Raw genomic sequence first — 25511 nt, forward strand, 5'->3', positions numbered from 1 at the left:
AACTCCCAGCGGAGCACCTGCTGCTCAGCCTCTGCCCCCTTAGCTTGGAAATAGGGACACAAGGGAGCGGAACTCCGAAGTGCTTCCCGAAGCGTCTCGGGGACGATAGGTTAGAACTAAAGGTTAGAACAGCTGCCTTTTCTTCGTCCCAGTTTGGGAGTCTTAATTCCAGAAGACAAGCTATGCTTTTTGGAACGTACACCTTGCCTTTAAGCAACCATAAATTTCTTGGTCTTAATTCAATAATATAAAGCCTACCTAAGTGTTGGAAAATGCTATAAAATTACATATTCAGTATGTTGATTGCAGAGAAGATAAAGGATATGTGAATTACTTCTTTCTTTTATCTTGCAATCCCTTTTGATCCTTATTTCTTTAGCCACACTTTAATAAGAATTAGTATATCTCATTTTATCAAGTATGACTTACTCTACTGTGAAGGACAGATAGCACAACATTTCAGTCTTGTAAAATCTTAAATATTTTATGTACAGAGGACATGGGATATAAACATGTATTATTGTTTGTAAAGTATGTGGAAGTCCTCTGGTGACACTTACTATTGAATCATTCTTCACATGAATATATTGAATATATTCTTCACATGATAGTGGAAGCATGCTATTAGAGTAGTAGCAGAAGCAGAAGAGCCAGTAGATACATTGGAACAATGGACTGAGGACTTAAACCAGTGAAGTTTAAGAAAACTGAATATTTTTAAATGCTGATGAAAGCTTAATTTCTAATTACAGCTGTAAGTTGAATAGCATTGAAATTACAGAAATTCTGAGCAGTCTTGAGAAGCTGAGTGGCTTTGCATTAAGAGATTGCAAAAGTCTAAATTAAGCTGGTTTGTGCTGTTTGAGTCCTTTCATCATCAGTAGTACTTAGAAGGCTAAAAACACAAGCCATGGGGCAAAAGACTGAGCATGAACTAGGAATAAGCTAGGCCAAATCCATATATTAGCAGCCAATTAAAAAAATAATGTTTCTTTGTAGAGCTCAGTTTGATACAAAGATGTCATCTGCAGAAATGGAGGCAGATGATGCAAAATAAATCAGGGAACAAAAATCAGGAAGTAATCTAGCAAGTATGAACAAATAAATATCAACAGAAATCTGCTACCAAATCCAAGTCAAAACAGGAGGAAAACTGAGTGGTGCTCAGGCAATGCCTCCAACACAGACGCGTTCTACCAGGTTTCTGTCTCTGGGACGGGAGATTGGGGCAGTAGTTTTGTTTCTGCATTCCCAGTCCTCCTCCCTGCTCCCACTGAAAGGACTGTTTTAGCAGAGCATGTTGTAGGAAATCCTCCAGGGTCAACAGATGGAGCAATGAAACTGACTGCATCCCCACCTTCAACTTTATTCAATATGCCTCTCTCCTCCAGCTTTTCAAGGAAATGCATCAGTCTCATGAGCCTGGCTTCCTGCAGGATCTGCATGTGAATTGTTTCTTCAGATGGCCTCACCATTAACAAACTTCTTTTTGGTAATTCTTGCTCCATGCCATGGCAAGCTCCCTAGCTGCCGTAGATTTCAAAGGCTTCACAGCAGATCTCAAGGTGCTGGTCCCTCTGATTTCAGTGCAGAGAAGGATGGGTTTTCAAGGGAAACTGAAAGCAGAATTACACTGTCCCTTGGGCTTTGCATTTCAGAAGGTCAGCCCTCAATGAGGGGTGCTTACACGGGCACACCAAAAAGATGGAGTTCAGTTTTCTTGTAGCCCATCTTTCCACTGGGCTGCCTTTACCCTGTAAGATATTAGTTGCTAGGGTTAAACTGACTGCAGGTGAAACAGGATTAGGACACATATACACATACATTACATTTTAAATAGTATGGAACTTGAATAGGATTCATATTCTGCCTAGGAAAAAGCAACTGTTTTTATTAGTTCCCTTAATATTATTTAGACAGCTTTTAACATCTCTTTTTCTCTGTTAATATTTTACAAAATGTATGGCTAACAATAGTGCATACCTTTATCTGCAGAATGAGTTCTTTGCAGATACAGTTGTTAGGAATACGTTACAAAAGGAATTGTGAGATGACAACAAAAAGACTTTTCTTGTGCATTTTTCCAAGCTGTTTGCTTTGTAACACTATTGTTGGCCATTCAAATTGCAGTCGAGCTAACCATATGGATGACAGTAGAGACTATTAAACAAACCACCAGAAAATTAAGGCATTTAAATTAGTTTCTCAAAAACTGAGAACGCTGCTAGGTTCATGTGCAGTTCTCAAGTTCATGAAGCACATTATGGGCTAAGTCCAATTTAAGGTGGATACAAGAGTATTGTATCAGTCCAACACTGATTGCAAAAATTCCTCTTCAGAAAACTGTTGAGGTGGTAGGGGACACTGCGTTGATCTGTGTTGCAGAATAACCTTTCTTCATCCCAAGACAGCAAGCTCGGGGCACATGCTGCTCAGCAGACCTCATCAGAGCACTTTCTCAGTGCACAGCTGGGGACGTCTGCCCAAAACACTGCTCTGCATTTCCACGGTCTCTAACAAGTTAGGCCTTTCCAAGACACAGGAGGAATGCTGACAGTCACAGATTCAATTAGCAATGGTTCTGTCAAAGAGAACTGTGCAGAAATTTTGCACATGGGTGAAGTGTCTGAAGACTACTTGTGTGGTACAGCTGGAGTTTTGAGAAAAGGCCAAGAAGTAGAGAGCCATGGGGGAAAAAAACCAGCACTGAAATGCCTTTTCCTTGCCTGGCCCACAGTCAGCTGCCCCTTTCGTGCAACTTAGGGCATCCTGGGGGCTGCTCAGCATTATGGTGCCTGTCAGTGTCTTTAAAGAGCTATTATGGCTGCTGGAAATCTCTACAATGACGGAAGACTTGAGTAAGTCCTTCCCTGCCAACACATCCAGTGCCAGGCAGCAGCAGGAGGGTGTTTTTAGCATGACTTCATGCCAGAGGTTCTCTGTACACTAAACACTCTGGCAAAGTACACAGACCAACAGAAACAGATTAATCTGGACTAGCATGATCAAATTGATCTAACAGGGCATTTGGTATACTTTCAAGGCAAGTGTTTGCCTATCAGCCATTTCATGCAATCCACTATTCAGTATGAGGAATGGTGCCAAAACTACTCAAGCATGAGCCAAGTTGCATTTTTTTCAGTTACACACACAGTCCTGTGAGTTTACTAAAGAGATACCGTTATATGGAACCTGAATTCAAAATTGAGGCCAAACTCAACTCTGTAGCTCCAATGCACTTCCTTGGAAAGTTGGTGTATATGTTTTGTGGTAGTGTCCCTGGTGGACTAAGAAATAAATTTGGGTTTATGAAAGTTCAGGTGTACCTTACAATCGATTTTCATACTAAAATTAATTGCATGCTGCTGACAGTATTCTCTTATTTTCATAATCAGGCTCAAAAGGGTTTAATTGTTGTGTAAACAAGATAAGGTATGATTTCTAGGAACATATGTCTATAAAAATGCAATAGTCAGAGTATTAACATTAATCACTTCACACTTAAGAAAGATACTGCATTCTTAATTGACAAATGAAAAAATGCTGATGCATTTTCCAGCAACTTACATGAAGACAAAAAGGGTTTATTAGAGTTTTAAGAGATACAAGAATAGCATTTCTGAAAGCAAACAGGCAGTCACAAACTGTATGAATGCCATTAGATTAATCATTTTCTTCTCCTTTTCTCACCTCCTGCATTCTTTTATTCAGCAGGGTGAGATTTTCAGGGGTGCCAGGCCTACTTTAGCCCATCTGTCATCCCTGCAGCTGCACTGAGCGGACATCAAAGCAGCTGTGCAGAAACCCAAACTTCACTATTTTATTCACTGAAGGTGTTACCAGCCCCCAGGCTCTTGCATATCCCTGTCATTCCCAGCAGCTGCTGAAGAATCTTGCTCTGTGCTCTGAAATAGCTAACATGTTGAAGTCAGACCTTGATCTTCCCAGCTTTACCTGTGCTTTCTCAGAAGAGCTCTGCAGGTGGGTAGGACATAGCCTCTACAGCCCATCCCAGTGCTCTCAGCCCAGGGCATCAAGCACTTCCACAGGCACAGGGACATCAGCTCATAGGTCAGAGTCTAAATAAGGAGGAGCCATGGCTAGGCAAAGAGGACAATGACCTGGACTGAGCTCTGAATCGATCCACTGGGCCACTGGAGCAGAGGCTGTCCCAGCTGGGGCCCAAGACCACAACAGTGTCTCAGCTGCCCATGGAGCTTATTTCTCTATGCAAGTGGTGGATTTAGAGCAACAGGTTCCATGCAGCTTATACTTTATGGGATCTGGATTTGGCTTTTAAACAAAATCTCAGATCAGAGGGACCTGCAAGCAGGAGCTTCCAGAAGGGAGACAACAGGTTTGTCCTGGTTTCTCTGCCTGTGCTACTGCAGAGTCCACCCTGCCTTCCTCTACTCTTCCTGCCAAACTCTGCCTTTGGTTTCCTTGGACCCAACCTGTGTTAACAGGCTGCTTCCATACTTGTCTCTTTTTTAATCCCCAGTTGACCAGACGCCAACAAGTCTTTTTTTTGAAGCATGGATCTGACCTGCATTGTCAAATAGCACAAATGTCAAAGCAGCAATCATGACTCCAGCTCACAGTAGCAATGTCTGTAAAGGTTCATCCTGATATTTGTATAGCTCATACTGTAGCAAAATCCAGATCCATCTTGTTAATGAAAATAAGAATAATGATTCACAGTTTGACTGTAGGCACTGGTTAGGCAAGTCTTCTCAAACTCTACAGATGTTATCTGGAAAATTAAGGAGCTGCAATTGAATTCAGTTTCTGGAACTGCATGGTAAATACTGAAGAGGTTTATTAATTCATCAAAGCTCCTTGTGAGAGGGTCTAAATCCTTTTCTGGAGGCCAGCATAGAAAGAAAGTACTTTCTCCTTCTTGCTGTAGAAATTATCAAAACTGCCTACCCTGCATGGAGGGGAGAGGCAGCTGTAGTGAAATATTTATCTGCAACACACTGTAAGAGTGATGTGCTGTGAATTATTGTGGAGCTGGGCAACAAATGGTTGCCTTGTCCCAAAAGATTTTTGAGATTAAGAAGGTGTCGCTATTCCACACCAGGATAAAACCAAAACCCTTTACATAATCTAAGAAGAGAGAGGGAGCAAGACCCACCTACAAAACCCTCTCATCAGTCATATGTGTGGAATTCTTAGAACACCTGAGAAGAAAGTTTGGTAGAGAATTCATCAGATCCAAGCCATCCCATTCAACCTCCACATCCCTGGGGAGTGCTTTATGGAGACCAACATGCAGGAGCAGGGACATGAGCCGTGCTGATCTTGCGTGAATGCTGTCTCTGCTGAGCCAGGATGGGGCTTAGCTCTTGGCTTTTCATGCTGCTCATTTCACTTCAGCAAAAGAGTTGTGACTGGTTCTGCCTGATTACTTAGTCCTAATAGAAGCAACCCATTGTTTATACTGACTGGCTTTTCCTTTTTTACAGCTAAATGCTGCAGAGCTGAATGATCTTTTATAAAATTTTTACTTCTATATGGGAAATCTCCTCTTTTAAAAAGCTTACATGGAAGTGACTTTATTTTCTGAATAATTTCCCCCATGTATCTCATAAATAAGAAGTTTTCTCCAGTGGGGTTTGTTGATTTTTTCCCCAACACCTCCAGTTTAGACACATAGCCTGATCATCAGGGTGCCATTCTGTATTTTTAAGGGAGGCAGAGAACAGATTCAGTCAATACAATACAGCAGAAACTTCAGAAGTTGAATTTATTCCATCTAAAATTATTGTCTTGTTCCATAAAAGGAACAAGAAAAGCTTTGCCATATCTTCATTACAGCTGTAGAAGTTCATACTTGACATAGTTTCTCCCCAGGGTACAACTGTGGTAAGGAAAAAAATTATGCTGACTGAAATAACTTGAATGTATATACATTAAAAACACATGGTCTTTCTGGTTGTAGGTATGAGTTGGTGAGGCTGGGAACCTCCTGAGATTTGTGAGGAGATGTGGCAGATCAGATTGATCCTTTTCCTGGCACCAGGAGAAGGATGTGAGAAATGCACCAGGTGTTTTCTTTGGTCTTTGTAGAGACAGAGCAAGCAGAAATAAAAAGTTGTGCAGCAATGATTTCAGATCATTTTGCAAATAAGATGCACTTTTAAACTTTTTGAGCACTGGGACATGGAAAAGGAATGCCTGATTGAGAAATATTTTGAGCCACATGAGCCATATTCAGTTTACGTAAGTGTGCAGAGAGCACAGGCTAGCTAAATTTCAGCTTAATCCAGCTAAATTCCAGCCTAGTCCAGCTAACAGCCATGTGTATGCATGATGTTCCAAATCCCTTACTTCCTCTCAGTTCCCTGGAGGCTGGCAAAAGTTACAAGAGTAATGTTGCTAGGATCTGAAACCCTCTTAGTCAGATGTTTTAGAACTAAATGTGTTTAGTTAAATTAATTCTGGTATTGAAGACTTACACTGATGAGTCAGATGGCCAGTCTGCCTGAACTATCAGCAGAGTTGGATGCAAAGAGGACCAATGCAGAACAAGCCCTGAGACTGCCAAATCCAGCAAATGTAAGTGATTGATGGTGACATTGCTTGTACATCATGTGGCCACTGGTGAGGCTCAGGCTGCAGCTGATGAAGACTTCAGGACACAAATTGCAGGCTGGCAGTGACTGCAGATCTGGGTGTCTCTGTCTGCATGTGACTGATGCCAACAACATCTAGATATGCCATCATACCATCATCTTTTTATTAAATACAATGAAATTCAAATCTAGGAAATTTTTCTTCAGAAAAACAGGGCAAAGCCCTGTTCTTCCAATTCTTGAAAGCATAGCCATCTGCCTCTGGGATGGGTGAGCTGTGTTGCAGGCCTTAGATTACTGGTGTTACAGTGTTGCAGGTCTTAGCATCACAGATGAATGGCACTGACAACCTGCAGACAGGATGTAAAGTTTTTATTCTTGTTTGGGTGTATCTTTATTTTTTTTCTTTCAAATTTATTCTTACACCAGATTTGTGAGAGCCATTTTCTTGTATAACTCGTGCTGCAACAATTCACACATGTAGAGTCCCAAATCAGATTAACAAATCTATTTGATTTAGTACTACATTTGAAAAGCAACCAGAAGCATCAGGTGGTCCATTTCTTAAGTGAGACGTGACATTAAGAGTGTTCAGCCAGTCCTGTCCTATTTTTTTAACTTTCTGCCTGGTCACATTGAAATTAAAGTCACAGTTCTCACAGTGCTGGTTAAAATTACAAAATTTTACAAAATCTTGGACCTATTAGAAGATGTCACCCTGTTACATGCACTTTTTTCCTCCAGCATGAGAAAATGGGGTTGATAGCTCATTGGTGTCATGTACCTAGTACACATTTACTCAGCTGTATTTCTAAAGGGAAAGATAGATTATTTTATTGATAGGTTTTTAACACTGTTTGATAATTATAATTGGATTTGATACACTTGGATGTTGAAGAAAATATCACTCCATATAAATTGTGTAATTTATAAATCTATAAATGTCTGTGTATAAAAAATAATTATACCAATATCTATGCTTAAAATATGGATCAAATACTGGAGGTTTCCAGGATTTGTTTCCATTATCTGAACAGTAACTGGGTAAAATCAGATCTGAGTAGTCATTTAAAAATTTAGTCATATTTTTATCTATTTTCAAATACCACTCTAAACATTATAGTGTTTAATCTAGCTTACTTGTTAAAGGAACATAAAAAGAGGCATTACAAATGTAGATTTAGTGCAGCACAGCCGTTAAGATGAAGAGTAATGGCAGGAAAGCCTTAGCGCTCAGATTCTCCTGCTATACTAATGCCACCAAAATCATATTACTGGGTTACAGGTGTTTTTCATTGCCTGTATGGACAGAAGGAATGGTTCTTTTTGCCCCACAGAAGCAGGTCTGATCCACTAAATTCACGCATGGGTGGCATTTTATGCTCACGCACAGCAGCATGAATTGATGCATTGCTAAGGTCTTTGTTCTCTGTGTAAGGGCTCAAGCACCCAGGTTAGTCTGTCCCCCATGCTGGTCAGTGTAGAGGTCTCACTCTAAGGTCAGGACCATGGGCCAGACTTACTGAGTTAGAAGTGTTAAACACTTCCATAAGGCATGATATGCCATCCTGGTTAAAAATGCTACATTTTTCAGAATAAAATGAAATTTTTTGAGTTATTATTTGCAACACTATGCTTTCTGATGAAGTGTAGTAAAAAAGATCTATTTTCCAGGTGGTGGGAAGTCTGCTAGGCTAGTAGAAAAGAAACTGACTGGATTTGTTCCTGTGTTTGTTTGTTGACTTAAACTGCTGGTTTTCAATCTGCTAATCACTAGTGGCTGTTGTCTTTTGAAGAAACAGAAGCACAAGAGTACCAAAATTGTTTATGAAAAGCTCTTTTGTGGACCAGTGGTCTAAATTTTTTCAGTATAAAGGAAACCTTGTCCAGTTTACAAAAAGGTCTCAGGCCTGTATCTCCAGCAGAGATTTTTAAATTCATGTAAGAGTAAATTGGCTTAAACAGCCAAGGAAGATTTACAGCTGAGAGTCACTTTGTTCACTTGGCTGATGATCAAGAACAGCAAAAGACTTCCAGATAAAGCTAAACTACAGTAAGACATTGGCTCTGTGAAGCATCTTTTCCGTATATATTTCCCAGAATTATTTGGGGGACATTTTAGAGATGTGGTTAAGTAGATATGTGAATAACAGATATTCTTAGGATAGGAAGAAGAATGATTTGTCATTTGGTTCACCTTTCTTTATCGGGATGACTTTCCTTTGCTAAAGACTCCTTAGTTCACTGACATTAGGAAAAGTCATAAAAAACAATGGTTGCAATTGAGCGAATCACATAAACACATAGCTGTATGTAGCAATATATTGCAAATAGAACAGAATGTGTGTCCCCTAACTTCAGTCACCTCTTAATGATAAACTGGTAACAGCCATGTCTCATCTGAGGTTTCTCTCCATACCTATTTCTCTTCAGTTGTCAGGGATTTGCAAGTGTTCTTGGGGGTTCCTTTGTACTTAGGCTAACAGAGTGGTGCAGGACAATCATAAGTATGATTTCTTAGCTGCTAGAGACAAGTTCTTGGAACTCCAAGGAGGTGTATGCAATTTGTAATTTTGTCTGCAAAGATTTTTCTTAGAAGAAATAACAGTCTGTTTTCCTCTGCTAGCAATCTGTACCATTATTAGCATAAACCACAGTTCCAGGTTGTACTAATAAATAATGGAGAGGGACACTTTCAAAATGAGATTAAAATGTGGGGGTTGGGTTGCATATTTTTTTTTAGCTTACTGCTGGATACTTGCATGGTCAAAATAAACCTGGATATGCAGCTCATACCATAAATCAGAGTTGTTGGTTTGACCCTCAGCAGAGTGCTCCCTGTGCTCTAATTCCAAGCAGTAACATACTAAATCTGGTCTGCTTGGGAGGACAGAGAGCCAGGCAAGCCTGAGTTCTTGCCTAAGCTTGGTTTTCAAAGAGGTGTGATCATCTGTTATCATTTACCTATCCAAAAGATATGAAATCTCTACATTCACATATACCACTTAGGACCAGTAATTTAACAATTTTTTTTTCCTGTTGGAAGCTTTCCAAATCAATATTTTTGTTCTGTTTGAGGCAAAATGGGAACACAGAAAAAATTACTTTGTTCGTATCCCTTTGTAGCCTGAGGCCCTTTGAGCAACAGTCAGTAGGCAAAAACTTAATATATGACTGAAAGAGAATGGTCTTTTTGTGGTTTCTGATGATGGCTGAGGAAAAATAAGGCCAGGAAATAGCAGTTTCATGATTTGTGAAAAATTATATGGTGGTGCGTATCTACTGAGTCCAGTCAGGAATATTTTGTTCCGATTGCAGTGAAAACTGCAGCTTGTGCTCTTACAACTAGCTGCCAAATCTAAAACCTGTTTCCAACTGCTAGGCATCAAATTGAGCATGTGTGAGACACAACTCTTGGGATTAAGTTTAAATGAACGAATCTTAGACCTTATCTATCATTTATTTGTCTCATGTGTGCACCCACAGACATCACAGGCATTTTGATTTAATTATTTAAGAATTGGCACGTGACTTGCATTAGCTCCTTCCTTTGGGTATCTTGCTGACAGAATAGTGCAAAGGAGCAATAACTAATCCTCATACAGCTAGAGCTGTTTGTGAAGAGAAAGATCCTATTAAACTGGCCCTGTCATGTGAGCGGAAATTACAATGAATATGAAGTACTGGTTCTTAAGACAGAATATAGTTGTGCTCATACCACCAAATTCAGACTGCCATAAGAGAGTCATAAGGTTTCATCTTAATTTCAGAGTAAATCTCTGTGCATTCGGTCTGTGTCATTTTGATGGATACAGAACTGTGCACTGCTACAAGGCCAGGACATGTATTTATTTATTCAGGAAAATGTATGTCACAAAAACATTCATTGTAAAAGACTTAGTGTGCTCTAATGGTCTGATCCAGCGCCACTGAAATCAATGAGAATCTTTCCTTCCATGTTGGTAGTGCAAGAGTGTGCCAGCAGCACAGAAAGCATTCCTCTGGCCTGAAGTGCCTGGCACAAATGTCAAAATCATTAGGAAAATAAAAGGCTGACAAACAAGCAACTTCATAGACATGCGACAAATTTGAAGGCAACTGAAAATACAGCTGTTTTCTAAAGTTTGTATGTGAAACGTGTTCTGAGAAAAATGGGTCATTCCAGCTGTATGTCTATGCTCATTTGTAGTATTGAAAAAAACAAATGAAAGAGTAGTAACAGAAGAGTTCATAAAAATGGACCTTAGAAACAGCTGCAGAAAAGGGCTGGTTAGTAGTGTACTTGCCTTTAAAATTCAACTTGCAAAACAAATTTGATTAATTCGAATTTTCATTAATTTTACCAGATTTTGCTTTATTCTGCTTTAAGTAGCACCTTCAAAAAAAAAAAAAAAAGGTGGCTAAAATATTTATTTCCTGTTTTTTAATGAACAATCAGCCTGCAGTATAAACACTTGTTTTGTGTCATTACTTTAATGAAGAACTGCAAACCACACATTTTGGTTGCAGCTAGTTTCCCATGAGTACTTCAGTCCTGGGAATTTTTAGGTCTATGCCATGAAGTGAACCAGCCCAAGGGACATGAACCATACCTCTATGTACAGAACAAAAATGTGCCTGTGTGCATGCACAACCACGAGCCTCTAGCAGTATTGTCCTTTGCCAGTACAGTCAGGATATGATGTGTGACAGCCCTTCTGTCTTGGGAAGTCCCCTCCTTCAGATGTTCACCGTGGGGAACGTCCATATTTTTGCCAAGTAGGCTCCTGCCGCCGTTTAGCCGTGGACTTGTTCCCACAACATCATCATAACTTGCCTGCCCAGCTTTTGGGAGTAGTTTCCCAGGGTTCCCACCAACCTCTGCTGAAGCTTCCATCAGCAGTGGCTTCCCAGTCCCTCAGCAGATGTCTTCAGAAGAAAGCCTCAGCAGAAAATCTTCAGAAGAATGCCTTAAGCAGAAGGGCACCTGGGAGGATGGAAAGTATTACAGGGAGTAAGAATCTTCTTCATTGCAGACTTTTTGACTTGAGACATCCATCTTCATCTTCTCTCTGTGTTCATTTAACCCAGCAAGCATCCAACAAAGACAAATAGTTGTTGGTGTCTGGGGCTGCCTTCCAGACAGGGACCCAGTGCATTCCACAGGTCCCCTTGAAGTCTGTCTCCCCTAGACCCATAATAGGTTTTTCACCCCAAAGTCTAACAGTCAGCAGAAATCCAGGGCAGAAAGAGGCTTGTCCAAAATAAAAGTCCTGTCCACAAATAAATAAAATCACCTTCACGTAAATCCAGATGTCATTCCTCTCCACGTCGCTATTTTGCTTTCCCACGCACAAATGGGAAAAAGTCTAAACTTGGTTCTTTTGCCCACTCTGTTATTTTGTCTATGGGAACATTGCCAATCTTTTTTTTTTTTTTTGTGCAAGTATCCAAGCAAAAGACCCAGGAATCCTCTTGCGCTTTTGCCAGCATTAGTCTTTGGTCAAACTTTCTGAGCTTCGACAGGTCTTGAGGTTTTCCATGTGGTGAGATTTGTTGCAAACCCATTTATAGTGATGCAATTTTTTAACCATAAGATACAATAAAGACTGAGAGGTCTAAATGAACTGATTCTGGCCCTAGATGCTGTAGGAGGCTTTATATTGTCTACAGACATGTGAGGGGAGCTGGGAGTTAGCAGAGTGACCACTGGTCAGTCCTGGGCTGCCCAGAGCCTCCGCAAGAGAAATCCCAGCACCTCTGCAGTTCGAAAGGGAAGAGGTGCTCCTCTTAAGACTTTATTTATTTTTAAATTTTACCTTGCAGTTTTTTCTGTCACAAACAGATTTTTGACTAAATCAGCCATGTCAGGAAAAGAAATGGGAATGAATGAATGAATGAATGAATGAATGAATGAATGAATGAATGAATGAATACAAGCACAACCAGCCCCTTTTTTGCAGCAATTTTGCAAAGGGCAGGGCAGAAGACAAGAACACTTCTTTCAAAAGGGGATCTTCGATTCATGCCATGACCATTCTTGACCCTTCCTGTAAGAGGAAGTTTCCCTGTTCTCCCCTGCTCTGCCTTCTCGGGGTTTCTCCTTTTCTGCACCAACTCTGCCTGAGCCCATGGATCTGTTTTTTTAACTGCAAAATGGAGAAAGGGTCGGGAGCATGGGGCAGCCCCTCCACGCACCCACCTCCGCCCGAACTCAGGGGAGTTGGCAGAGCCGCTCACTGCCCTGCCTTGGGGGAGCGGCGCTCCCCGCTAACTCCTAGCTGCACCCCCCCCGCTGCCTCGGCCCGGTCCGACACCGAGCAGCGCCGCTCCGGGCGGCGGTTTTCCCTGAATCCTCATAAATAAAACTGTACATAAAGTTGTAACAGAAAAAGCAGCGGAACTGCACAGCCGCGGTCCGGCGTGAAGGGACACCCGGTGTCCCGCCGGCCGCAGCTTCCAGCCCAGCCCCGACGTCCCCGCCGGCCCCTCCGTGGGGTCGGCGGAGCCTCAGGCGGGGCCGCCCGGGACAGCCGCGGGCGCGGCGGCGGGGGCGGCCAGCGCCTCCCGCTCCCGCTTCTTCTGCTTCATGCGGCGGTTCTGGAACCAGACCTTCACCTGGGCGTCGCGGAGGCGCAGCGAGCGGGCCACCTCGAGGCGGCGGGCCCGCGACAGGTACCGGCTGAAGTGAAACTCCTTCTCCAGCTCCGTGAGCTGCCGGGTGCTGAAGCTGGTGCGTGCGGAGCAGGCGGGAAGTTCCCCCCCGTACGGCGCCGCACCGCCTGCAACGCCGAAAAACACCGCGTTTCAGAGGGGGCAAAGGCAGGGGGAGGAAGCGGGGCGGGGATCGAGGCAGGAGAAGGGTAGAGGGGAGCCGGGATGGGAGCAGTCCCCGCCCGCTCCCCGCCGCCCCACTCACTTCTCCCGGGCGGGCTCCGCTTCGCTCGCATCCACTCGAAGGTGCGGGGCGCCGCCGGGGCCGCCGCGGGAGCCGGGCAGCCAGGCGCGGGGGCGGCCCCGGGGCAGGGCGAGAGGTGCCGCAGACCCCCGCCGCCCGCGCCGAGGCAGGGACAGGGGCGCTCGGGGTCCGGCGGCGGCGAGCGGCCGCTCTCGGGAAGGATGGACGTAGCGAAGCCCAGCGGTCCGGCTCCCCGGGACGGCCGGTAGCCGGGGCTCGGCGCCGCGGGGGCAGCGGCCGCGTACCCCAGCGCCTGCGGGGGAGACGCGGCGCTGGCCGTGGTGCCCAGCGCCAGGAAGGCGTCGTCCCCTCGCTGGAGGAACGGGGCCTGCGGGGCACCGCGGCACAGCCCTGGCGGAAAGGCGAGAGCAAAGTACCCCAGGTCCATGACCCACGGGGCAACACCGCGCCCCGCCGGGGCAATATTGCCCTAATATAGGCCCCGGAGCGGGGCGGCACGTCCCGCCCAGCGGCCAATGGGAGCCCGGAGGGGGGAGCCCGCGCCGGGGGTCCCGGGCGCCGCCAGCTTCCCGGTCCACGCCCGGCTGCCCGGGGCTGGCGCGGGACTGCAGGTGGGCAGCCGGGCGTGGACCGGGGAGCTGGATTCCCCCGGGTCAGGCCGTTCCCCCTCGACGGAGTCGCCGCACACTTGGGACGTTTGCCGGAAGTTTAGAAGGTGAGTGAGCTGGCGATTTCCCGCTATCCGGGCTCCCGTCCGGGTACAGGTCTGCGCTCTCCCTTGCCCTGCAGCCGACCAGGCTCCTGGAGGCTCCCTGGGAGCCCACGCGGGTACACCCAGGTCTCCACACCCGGAGGCTGGGACGAGGGGCGGGTTGCTACTGCATCCCATGGCACTTAATGGTCTCCTTCAGTCAGATAAGTGCTCTGCAGCCTCTCAAAAATGAATCCCCTCACCGTTAACAGACCCACACTGTTAATGGACTTTTATTTTTCCCTTGGCGATTCGGCATTGTTTACTGAGTGTTTGCAGCTGGCAGAGAGCACCAAGTTACTCTACCCAGCCAAATCGTCCAATTCTCTCTTGGTTTTCAATCCCCCAGAATGGCAGGAAACAGCAACAAGGTGAAGGAGGTGAAATCTGGACTCCCAAAGTGATCATCTTTCCCTAAATGTCTCCAAGTGGCATTTGACCATCCAGTCTGAGCCATGCTGATGTTTGATTTGGGTAATGATTGGTTTCATCCAATGCCTCAGCTGATAACCACATGTCAGTGCAGTTCAGAGCAGCAGAAGGGTGTGCTGGGCAGAGTACACCTGGGCTTTGGTGACTTGGAACTGGCCATACCAGGAACACGAAGAAGGGCTACATCATGCTGCTTTGAATTGGACTTGCAACCTTCTAATTCTCAGTAGGTGGATGTGGAGTCAGCTGGGAAATGCAAGGGTCGTGCGTTATTAAAAAATACATGTTATTTTTAAATAAAAGCATGAAATTTATATGCCTTCATCCATCATCCAGTGCCTTCCACTCAACAGCTCAAGGAGCTCTACAAGCTCTTGGAAAAAGTGCCATTTACCGTGGTCAAGAAGAAGCCACAAATTTTGCAAGGACCGAGCTTGGTGCCAACCTCATGAAGGCAACCGGAATCCCCAGAGAAAGAAACATTCCACTGGATCTCCTGTGGATTTCAGAGGGCCAGACTGGTGACAGGAAAAGGATATAATGAGGAGACATAATCAGACCATTTCACTGACTCAGTATGAACTCTTTCCCATGGAGATTTATGCTGTGCAGCTCAGCTCCACCATTATACCCAGCTGATGAATTCAGAGAGATCCTGCAGAGGCCCTGAGAGGACACATTGCTAGGACAGGCATACACATGCTGCAAAGGTACAGGAGCGCTTCCCTGCACAGGGACTCTGATCAGTGACATGGCCTCCTGTCAGCCCCACTTTCTCCCCAGCTAATATTGTTCATCTCCTAGAAAACAACTATTGCAGAGTGTACGGATCATGTCTTAAGAGTGCTTGAACTTCGAGTCTACAGACATGGCAGTCACTGAAATCACAGAGCCCTGAAGCTCGGTGTTCTCCTGGCACAGACTTGTTCACTCTGATGGGCTGTGTTGCCCAGATACTCTAATAATGGAGGATCACCTAAATTTCTATTTTCAGGGGATGCGGATATAAATTAGAAGAACAGTTTAAATCAAATACACTTTTCAGGGAACATACATTTTGAGGAAGGTGTTACATTCTGCATGATGCAAACTTTCTCAGCAATCCCATGGCAATCAGAACAGTTTGGAAAATGTTATCTTCTGAAAAATGAGAAGCCTGGGAACACCAGGTTTTCTCTTTAGCAGAGAATGGCTGTCCATGCAGGAGAGCATCTGTGCTCTTCAGTCTCCCCTGCTGTAAAAATTCCTGCCTCCAGTGAAGGAAAGAAAATTGGCTTCAGAACAGGGCTGCTACTTTACTTGAATCTTGTGTTTGCAGAATGCAACTGGTTTAATTACACCTAAGACTGTTTTAAATGCTAGAAAAGCTGTCTGTGTTCACACCAACATACGATCTTTCCATTTACCCAGCTGGATGCTGTTACCAGTTTCCTATTCATTACCTGTTTGTTTTGGCAGGACTGTTCAAGGGTGACAAAAGCAAAAATCAGTGGCTAAATACAGGCAAAACAACTCTTGTTGATGCTCTGGCTTTTGAGGGAGGGCTTTTTCTACACACAGGAATTTCAGTGCTCAGACTTAAAAAGTTAAGTTACAGTGATAGAAAAAAGAATGACTGAAGCTGTTTTTTTACAAGGAGTCTAAGAGGAAAGATGAAGGACTCCTTGGAAGCCAAAAGAAGGAAGAAGAAAAGTGGGAGAAAAAAAGAATGTGAAGAACATGATGCTGTCAGAGACAATTTGAGAATGGCTGGGAGGTTTAGGGATGCCTGTGTGAGTAGTCAAATGATGACAGGGAAGCTGCTGGGGCAAAAACCTCTGTGAGAACAATGGACCAAATGAGTCCTTGTGTCACCATGGTTCTGGAAGTATGTGGGCCTCTACAAAGCCTGAGAAAGCTGCTGTGGAACCAAGACATGATGTAGGAGAAAGTCTGGCCAAAAAGCCCTGGGTCCCGCTGGGTGCAGACACCAGCCACTCACCTTTGGGGGGCTGCTTGAGCAGCGTGTGTGCTGAAGGCAATGGCAGCCCTGAGCCACAGACACTGCTTTGAGACTGGGACATGTGGCCTTTCTCCCTAGAACAGGACTCCTCCCTCTGTGCTTGTCACAATATGGTTATTGTGACACATAGGAGATCCAACAGATCCCTCCCCAGCCCCCAGACCCAGAAGGTGTGGTTCAAGCATTACCTTGTCCTTACCCCTCTGCTGCTACAACACTGCCAGCTGGGCAAAGCTGGTTCTCAGTGGTAAGTGGGGATGTACATCCGTGGACAGCTAGGGTGTGGATGGGCATCCTGAAGGGACGTAAGCAAACACTGGGTATTTAAGCAGTGCCCCTGTTAGCATAAACAAACCACCAAAGGCTCCTGTGAGAAAGGCTACTACAGAAGGAGGGGAAACTCTTGGGAGTTTGTTTTGTAAAATGTGGATGAACAGAGACTCCAGGGCAGAGATGGGGAATTGTTCTGGCACTCCAGGGGAGCCATCCTCAGCTCCTGCATTAGCACAGCCCTTTCAGGCAGTCACAACACCTCTCAGGAAGGGATGTTTCCCTCTGCCATCAGTGTTTCCCTGGCACGAGTTCCCCTTTCCCAGATGGCCCCGGGGCAGGAACCTCTGTTTTCCCAGTATGTGGGATTAACGACAAAGATCCTTTATATGGACACAGAGAAGAGGAAAGTCTATCCCTTCTTCTGTAAAGATTTGCTCTGAAGAGTGATTCCACTCTGGCCCCTTGCCACATAAAGCCCTGTTTCCAGTCCCATGGCTGTGAATTTGTTGGGACAGAAATATTACATATATGGATAACCCAGAGGTGTCAACAGAAGTGTCAATGAGTTTGCAGCCAAGATTTCTGTCTTGTCTAGACTTTCTTGCTCCCAAAGATCCTAAAATGCAGACCAGGTTTCTTAGAGGAAAGACTGAGGCTGTATACCTCACTCAGCATGTGATTGCCTACCGCTCCCAAAACTTCAGCTGTTGCAAGAAAAACTGCATGTCAGCAAATAAAAAAAATGAAGCGTTCAAATTCTACATTCATTAGTATTTTTACCCAGAAGACATCCATCCTGTCTAGTACAAATTCCTTGCTGTTTTTACTTTGCTTTGTGTTTATTGTCCTTGCAGCTTTCTGTAATTCATCCAAGAATGTTTGGAAAGCTTCAGGACTCTGGGCTCCAAAAGGAGACATAAAGACTCACCTCTGCTCCTGAGCATCATCTGCAGAGGCCTAGGGATGTGCAGGCATAGATACCTTACTGTGTTCCATTTTATATCTTAGCCTCTGTAACCAAAGGGGTTCAGTCCCGCCCTGTTACTCCATGACTCTCAGGCTCTGGGACTGCTTTTTGCTTCTGCTGGATGGGGTTTCTGCTTGGGTCCCAGCTGGCTCAGGTCCAAGGAGAAGTAGGAGGACCCACTGTCAAGTAAAAAGTGCTCTTTGTGTGATTGATGACCCCTAATAGAGCCAGCCCTCTCACTCCCCTGGCAGCCCCACTCCAAGCAAGCACCACAGGTACCCACTGCTGCCTCTCATATGGGAACAGAGAGACATTGCCTGTTCAGGAATTAACTTGCCATTCAATCCCTGAAAAGTGGCTGCATCCAACAGAGCTCTGGTCCAGCTTATCTTGCACCTTTTAAAAGCAGAGGTATCTTGTTCATCACTGTATAACATCACGTGACACCCAGCCAACCACCACGACCCTAACTGCCCTGGCAGCACCAGCCTCTTTGTGCTGCTGCCCAGCTCCAGCTTTTGTTCCCAGGCAGGTCTGCAGTGGAGTTCTGGGCATCTGGGCCTGACCACCGTGCAGCACACCGTGCCTTTGCCAGGCTGCCATTGTGTGTGGCCTCTGGGCACGCACAGCAGGCTGGCATATAGAAAGATGGCATCACAACCTGCAGCTCCTTTCCTTTCTCCTCAGCTGACAGCTATCAGCAAGGCACCCTCCCGGTGGTAGACCAGCAGTCCCATCCCCTTTACCCTGTTTTTTTCCCCTGGTCAAGTAGTCCTAGTCCTTCTAGTGCTTGGATGTCCCTGCAGGCTGTTTCAAAGGGCTTCCCATGGGGCTGGAGGGGTGCAGACACCCCAGTGGTGGATCCTGCCTTCAGGCTTTTTGCCATGGAGCCCAAAAGACCCAGCTGGCCCTCAAGAAAGTCAGAGGACTTCTAGTTGATGCTGGTGGGCTCTCCCTCTTTCTTAGACAGCCTCCTCCCTGCATGCCCTTGCCTCCTGGGCATGCAGCCAGCTGCATCCTCTTCATCTTTGGACAAGGTTGCCTGCAGCCCCAGATGACCTTGGTGTGGTCTCATAGTGGAAGCCATGGGGATGCCCCTGAGTCCTTCCCTGGCCTACCCATGGACCGGGCCTGGGAGCCTGCAGTGTCTGCTCAGGAAGTATTTGCTAATGGAGCAGGAGGCATTTGGCTTTGTTTTTCCAGCCAAACACAAGTGGCACCTACAAAACTGTGGCATCCCTGGAAGCCCCTGGCTGTGCCTGTCTAGGTTCCCCTGCTCTAGTGCTGCAAACCAGGCCATGCACAGTGGGACACTGATGGGTTCCCCCTCAAAAAGAAACAGGATGCAAAGGGGTAGCTCAGCCCTGCACTGACTGCATGGAGATAACACAAAGCCTCAGCTCCTTTTTGCACTGGGGAAGCTGCTGGAATGCCATTAAATGGTGGGTTACTGTAAAGGCCAGACCAGAAAGTCAAGACCCAAACCCCACTGATCTGAAGAGAAGAACTTGCATGGCCTCACTGAAACTCGATGCACCCCTGACACCTCTCAACCAGTGCTGTCAGCAGCTCCCTATCCCAAATAGTGCAACATCACTGCCAGCATTTAGAGGCCCTGGTTCACTGACCTTTTTATGGGCCTGGAGCAAACGGAGAGAGCAGGGAAGGAGAGGAAGGGGTGCTGTGCCTCCTATTTGTAAAGAAAGGCAAAGCTAAGATCAGCCCCAGGCCTGGCCTTGGCTAACTGGTTGCATTTTAAATAGGTGACTGGAGTTCATCACATCGGATGCTGTTGCAAAGGAGCTGAGCTCCTGTTGAGTGTGAAAGGGGGTTGTTTATAATTTATGGGTTTTAAATGATGGGCCAAAAAAAAGTCTGGCTTGTGCCAAAGTGTATCTCTCCTCTAGATTGCTGATGCTTGTACAAACATTGTAAAAATGCCAGCAATCTTGCTAAAGTTATATTACTTCTAATAATTAGGTTATCATCATGGACTTCTATTGCATTACAAAGAAGACGCCTCTGCCAGAGTCATGGAGAAGAAAGTGAGTTTATTTACAAGAAGATTCTCCCTCATGCAAGCTCCTCCTCCTCCCGCACTGGAAACCATGTCTGCTGGCCCGGTCTTTCTGCAACATGAAAGTAATTCAGGGCAGTGGGCCTCAGTAACACTGTGTTTGTGGTCAGGGCTCCTCTGAACTCCCTTCCTTCCCCAAATCTCTAAACAGCCTTTTCTTTCTTAACAGATTTACTGAAGGACTAATAGTGTAAGTCAGGGCAGACACTGTTTGACTAACAGCCTACAGAGCACAAAGCAAAAGGGAAAAGGACACTGGGTGTCCTGCAGAAATGGTGGTGCCTTGCTATTTCACAGATAGAAGCAGGTGATGCAAAATATATTGTGTTTCAAGAACACACAAAAAACCTACATGGACAATTTTGTTTGTGGGCACATTGCAGAAAGTTTTGGAGAGACAAATGTATATATATATTTATGGCATATTACAGAAGTATAAATCACAAGTGGTGTCTAGCATTACTTTTTGTGTTGTTCTAAGTCACAATTTGTGTGAAAGCTTCCATAGAATACAATTTTAGGGCTTAAAAGGGTTAAAATATGTCTCCAAACAAAGAAGTTTATTCTGTTCTGTTTTGTTTACAGATCTGTAACACATATATCCAAATTTGCTTGGTTAAAAGTGAAATTTAACAAAAGATACACTTTTCACTGTAGCACAGCATTGCTGAAATCTCACAGAGGGGAAAACAAAACCCTAAGTAATATTTTGAATCATTAGTGCTCAGCTGAACATAAATACCAAATGGCGAGGAAGAAAGCAGGGATGGGAAAGAAAAGAAGAACAAATAAAAGAAAACTTGTCTTGTATTGACCAGGATGGGAGGTAGCAAAATATTTCTCACAATAGGAATGCCAGGTCTGTCATTAGAGGGTGGAGTAGGAGCTGCAGTGTTTGTCAAACTGGAAAGCGATGCATCAGATGCTTTGGTGGGGAATATAGAAGTTTGGATTAATATTTAACTCGACTCTTTTAGAAAGAGATAAGAATAGTCTTCTCAGAGCGATATGTACTGTCAGGAAGAGACTTTAATCACAGCGTTTACAAAAGAAGGATCTCTGTAAATCCAGCGAGTTCAATACAGCCGTGTAACTAGAGAGGAGGAAACACCGGGGTTCAGAGCATCATTCCCTTTCTTTTTCCTATTTTTTTATCTTCTTGTTACTTTATTTTTTTCTTCCCCGTGTTAACTGGCCTGTTTGTGGCAGGGAGAAGTGGCGGTGCCCCCCTACCGCGGTCAGGTCGGGTGGGACTGTCCTTGCCGGGCGCCGGGGGAGTGCGGCGGCACCGCCCAGCCACTGCCCGCACCCCGTCTCAGCGTCTCCCTTCGGCTGTGTGTATCTGATTGTCAATTTTCTTTCAAAGTTTATATTTATGAGAGAGAAAAAAAAAAAAAAAACACAAAAAAACCACAAGAGGAAAAGCTCGGCCTTCCAAAGATGTCTAAAAATTGATTTATGGTTAGTATAAAGACAACAGTATAAAAATAACAAAGGAGGCGGCAGCTGCTGCGCAGATTGCTATGGAGACCCTAATGAAATTAGCACTATCAAGAGGGTTTCTAATTTTTTTGCCTTCTAAGCTTCTAATTTCTTTTCTATTTTGGATAGCCAGAGTGTAATCGGAAAAAAAAAAAAAGAAAATAGTCCACTGAAATAATATGCACGATAGATACCCAGCCAATAAATAAATGTTAACCTCACCGAGGTTTTCATATGCAGGATTTGATCTGAAACAAGATGGCCAAGAGCCCCTCTTTGTACATCGCCTCCTCAAAGCGGCTGCGCTTCCATCTAAAGGTGGCTTCACGCGGCCGAGCCAGCTGCCAGCCAAGCCACCGAAGCGCTCTAGTGGGGCCAGCCAATTAGAAATAAATACTTTAAAAATACTTTCAATATTTTTAAGTGTGACGGCTCTTTGTGTGATGCCACAGTTTGTTTTACTCTATTAATGATTTACGACTTGCTGTCTTAATTAATCCTTACATAAACTACAAACACCAGCCACTGTTACAACTGTTCAAGACTACTCTCTCAACTAGTTCAGACCGATTATACTAAATAGGTGAAATGTAAGTCACCACGGACCTGAATCCCTCTCCCGAAGTATTGGTGAAGAAACTCTACAAATACTCACATAAATACATTAAGACGAGGATAAATAATCAGTGATACAAAAAATGTCTCGCTTAAAATAATAAATACATATCATTTAGTCCAATGCGATCCTTACGTTACGGAAGAACTCATAAATTAACTTCTCTGAAATAAGCTTACACGCGGGCGAGTTCCGACGGCTCACGACTGGTCTAAAACACCTCAGCATGACGCGCTGCTAACACTACAGCATCTCTAAGACTTACCTTCAAGTACATCATTACCAGCTTATCAGTCCCTCGGTTGGCAGTATATTGCACTGTCATGCTTAAAACAGCTCTAAGAGAAAGGCTCCTGCTCACGGACCTACTCGGGGCTGCGGAAGAAAGAAGGGAGCTGCTAAGGGAGACAAATCCACTAATACTGTTGGCACTCGAGAGCACAGTAACACTGTCCCGTCAGAAAAGTGAGGTAATGGAGAGGGGAGCGGGGCCCGCTGGCCGCCGCCCCGCTACAGATGCGTGAGCTTGGGCGCCTCCTGCATCCGTCCCTGAGAGGTGTGGTGGGAGGAAAGGTCCGTGTAGGTAGGGTGGGGGTCGCAAGGTCCGTGGTGGTGGCCGCCGGGGATCTGGGCGGCGCAGCTGTAGTCCACGCTGGCGGAGGAGGGGTGCTGCAGGTGCCCCAGGTTGAACATGGGGCCCGAGGCCGGCATGGAGTCCACGAAGTTGCCCCCCACGTAGACGGGGCTGCCCTGCAGACTGGGGTTGGCGAAGCCGCCGCCGCCGCCGCTCTGCATGGGATGGGGGTCGTACTCCGCGCCCGCGTAGCGCTTCTGCTGCGGCAGGCAGCTGCTCAGCGGCGCCGTGTAGGCGGCCAGCCCGTACATGCTCTGCTGGGACTTGGCGAAGGAGGTGGGCGAGGGCGAGTCGTAGCTGAGGCTGTTGACGCCAGGGAGCTGGCTGGAGTAGCCGACGTGGTTTGGGCCGCTTAGAGGGGGGCTGCGGTCCGGGGACTGTCCGACGGGGGAGTGCATGATGCCTTTGGCTTTTTGGTCCTTTTTGTACTTCATCCGGCGGTTCTGGAACCAGATCTTGATCTGCCGCTCGGTCAGGTTGAGTAGGTTGGCCATTTCCACGCGGCGCGGCCGGCACAGGTAGCGGTTGAAGTGAAACTCCTTCTCCAGCTCCACCAACTGCGCGCTGGTGTAGGCTGTTCGCACCCTCTTGGAGGCCGGCCCGGGGGGGCTCTTGTCCTCGCAACTCTCTCCTGCGGGGAAGAGGCACAAAGAGACATTGGTTCCCTCCACGAAAGACAACCCCCACTCCTTCCTCCCGGGGTCCCTCGGAAACCTGCTATACCCTCTCGCTCTGTCGGCGCCCGGGGAGGGGGTGTAGAGAGCCCGGGGGCGGCCCGACATGCACACCCTCCCGCAGCTGCCTCCCCCCAGAGACCAGCAGCGGCCACCCGTCCAGGCGTCCCCGGCACCCCGCCCCCAGCCTGTCCCACCTGCAGCGCCCGGCAGGGATGGGACCCCTCAGCGGGGGGCAGGGGTGGGGGAATAGGAGGGAGATGGCAGCTAGAGGAGTAGCAGACAAGGCCCGGAGCCAGGGGGCTCAGCCCGGCTCCCCGAGCAAGCAGTGGGTCGGGGCGGGGGTTTTGAGCTACCTGGGGGGGCGCAGGTGCTTTTCTGCTTGGAGTTCTGCCGGGACTCCTTCATCCAAGGAAATATCTGCTTGCTGAGGGTGGCGCTGGCCGAGCCCGAGGAATTGGGCCCCCCCTTGGCTTTTTTCGGAGGGGGCACACTGGGAGGGGGGTTGGGCGGGGAGGAGGGCGGCAAGGCCGGGGGCTGATGCTCGCCGATCCCCGGGGGCTGACTGCCCCCGGGGCCGCCCCCGCCCGGCCGCATGCAGCTCCCGCTCAGCTCGCTGCCCTTGTGGGCCGGAGCTCGGCCGGGCGCCGAGCCCTGGACGGAGCAGGCGGAGCCGGGGTACTCGCCGTCCAGGCCGGCCTGGCCGTAGGGCTGGTGGGCCGCGCCGTAGGGGTAGGCGTCGGCCTTGCTGTATGTGTAGCCCCCGAAGAGCCCCGCGTTGTCGTAGTAGGCGGCTTTCTGCATCCTCTGCTCTGCGATCGCCGAGGCCCGCGGCCCCCGCTCAAATAACATTGACCGTCGCCCCGCGCCTCACGTCGTCGGCCCGGGCCACTCGCAGCCACCTGGGGAGAGAAACAGCAGGGACAGAAAGGAGACCTTTAGAGGGGGAAACAGGCCGATAGCGGCTGGCACAGGCCGGTCTCGGCACCCCCCGCACCCCGGCACACTCGGCCTCGGCCTCCCATCCAGGAGAGGGCTTGGAGACATCAAGGAAGGAGCAGGGGACCCAAAGAAGGACCAAGGGACAAGAGGGGAGGAGCAGGATCACCAGGCAGGAGTCAGGGCAAACTGGGCCACACCAGGGAGAGAGCAGAGTACACCAGGGAAGGACCCGGGGCACTGCAGGGAAAGAGCCACCCGAGAGCGATGGTGCAAGGGGACGGAACACATTGGCAGGACATCGTACAGGCCACATTTTAAGGCATTTGGGGGATGTTTTATTTGCTTTGTTTTGCCTTTGGACCGTTCCCACTCGAGTTTGGCTGGATCGGACCCCGCAGTTGTAGGCAAGGGCTCTCAGTGAGCAGCTGTGCTGGGTGGAGTCCCCAAAGACCCAGTGGCCCATCTCGGCCGAGAGCATCCGCGCCCCCCGCCCGGCACGCGTGCGCACGGCCGTGCACGGTTGACATGATGGATGGAGCCCGGGCTGCGGCCGGGCAGAAGCAGAAAAATCCCGTCCGCTTTGTAAACCCGCCCTTCTTCTTTCCCCGGATTCCTCCAGAGTTAAAGTATAACCGGCGCCATTCACTCCCTTTAACTTTGCACTATAAAGGAAGTCGCAGGTCAGCTCCCCTATTTTAATTCTGTGATGAATTAAATTCCCTCACCCAACGTTTCTAATCCCTTTTATTTGTACCCAATAGAAAGAACCTGAGACATTTGAGATAATTTTTAGAGGGTTCTTTTTTTTTTTTCAGCCTGCAAACTTATGGCTCTCCCCTCCCCGCCCCCCGGCTCCCACATAAGGCTGCTCCCACCGAAAGCGCCCAGTCCCCTTAGGGCAGATGTTTTGAGGCAGGGTGCTGTTACCTTTCTCCTTGCTGCTCCCAAAACTTCTCTGCTCTTAGTACAAGATGGAAAATGTTCTGCAATTTTCATGCGGCTTTTTAATATTCCCTGCTCTTATTTTTCTTGTGGGATAGGGGTTTTCTCTGACACTTCTGGTAATTTTGTAAATTAGCACATACTTCACCTGAAAATGTAAGTCTGTAAATCAACATATCTTAAGACTTTCTTGTATTTCTGTAGGATTTAAGCCTACTAAGACAGCAGAGAAAAGTAGCTAGA

At 46.8% G+C, this 25511-nt stretch overlaps 2 protein-coding genes and 2 long non-coding RNA genes across 8 annotated transcripts; 1 reads left to right on the plus strand and 3 right to left on the minus strand.

Moving 5' to 3' along the window:
- Positions 1-10906: 10906 nt before the first annotated feature.
- On the minus strand, positions 10907-13903 carry LOC128810352 (homeobox protein Hox-D1-like). Its single transcript, XM_053983150.1, has 3 exons — positions 13477-13903; positions 13170-13339; positions 10907-11544 (listed from the first exon to the last, which is right to left on the minus strand). Exons 1-3 carry the CDS (start codon positions 13901-13903, stop codon positions 11476-11478), a joined length of 666 nt encoding a protein of 221 aa, XP_053839125.1. The 3' UTR covers positions 10907-11475.
- Positions 13904-14444: 541 nt separating this feature from the next.
- On the minus strand, positions 14445-16740 carry LOC128810240 (uncharacterized). The gene is made up of 3 exons (XR_008437981.1): positions 16641-16740; positions 15054-15177; positions 14445-14905 (listed from the first exon to the last, which is right to left on the minus strand). It is a non-coding gene; the product is annotated as an uncharacterized LOC128810240 (long non-coding RNA).
- Positions 16741-16812: 72 nt separating this feature from the next.
- Positions 16813-20424, plus strand: LOC128810241 (uncharacterized). Its single transcript, XR_008437982.1, has 3 exons — positions 16813-16908; positions 19882-19946; positions 20148-20424. It is a non-coding gene; the product is annotated as an uncharacterized LOC128810241 (long non-coding RNA).
- A 2125-nt stretch (positions 20425-22549) lies between these two features.
- HOXD3 (homeobox D3) lies at positions 22550-24369 on the minus strand. 5 transcript variants are annotated; one of them, XM_053982933.1, is made up of 3 exons: positions 23951-24369; positions 23741-23857; positions 22550-23341 (listed from the first exon to the last, which is right to left on the minus strand). In XM_053982933.1, the coding sequence occupies exons 1-3, from the start codon at positions 24234-24236 to the stop codon at positions 22587-22589; spliced, it is 1158 nt and encodes a 385-aa protein (XP_053838908.1). In that variant the 5' UTR covers positions 24237-24369; the 3' UTR covers positions 22550-22586. The 5 variants fall into 5 exon arrangements, with proteins under 5 accessions (XP_053838908.1, XP_053838904.1, XP_053838907.1 ...); XM_053982929.1 differs by having other exon boundaries at positions 22550-23375; positions 23751-24369; XM_053982932.1 differs by having other exon boundaries at positions 22550-23349; positions 23743-24369.
- Positions 24370-25511: the final 1142 nt, after the last annotated feature.

The sequence above is a fragment of the Vidua macroura genome, chromosome 7 (assembly GCF_024509145.1).
Source record: "Vidua macroura isolate BioBank_ID:100142 chromosome 7, ASM2450914v1, whole genome shotgun sequence".
Classification (NCBI taxonomy): Eukaryota; Metazoa; Chordata; class Aves; order Passeriformes; family Viduidae; genus Vidua; species Vidua macroura.

Excerpts from the sequence above, each read along its gene's own strand:
- LOC128810352 (XM_053983150.1), bottom strand. The coding sequence starts at position 13,903 with ATGGACCTGGGGTACTTTGCTCTCGCCTTTCCGCCAGGGCTGTGCCGC. Across the intron at positions 13,340-13,476 it reads GCGGAGCCCGCCCGGGAGAA|GCGGTGCGGCGCCGTACGGG; the intron begins GTGAGTGGGGCG and ends TCGGCGTTGCAG. Across the intron at positions 11,545-13,169 it reads TCCGCGACGCCCAGGTGAAG|GTGCCCTTCTGCTTAAGGCA; the intron begins GTCTGGTTCCAG and ends CCATCCTCCCAG.
- HOXD3 (XM_053982929.1), bottom strand. The coding sequence starts at position 24,236 with ATGTTATTTGAGCGGGGGCCGCGGGCCTCGGCGATCGCAGAGCAGAGG. Across the intron at positions 23,376-23,750 it reads CCAAGCAGAAAAGCACCTGC|GGAACCAATGTCTCTTTGTG; the intron begins GCCCCCCCAGGT and ends TCTTTCGTGGAG.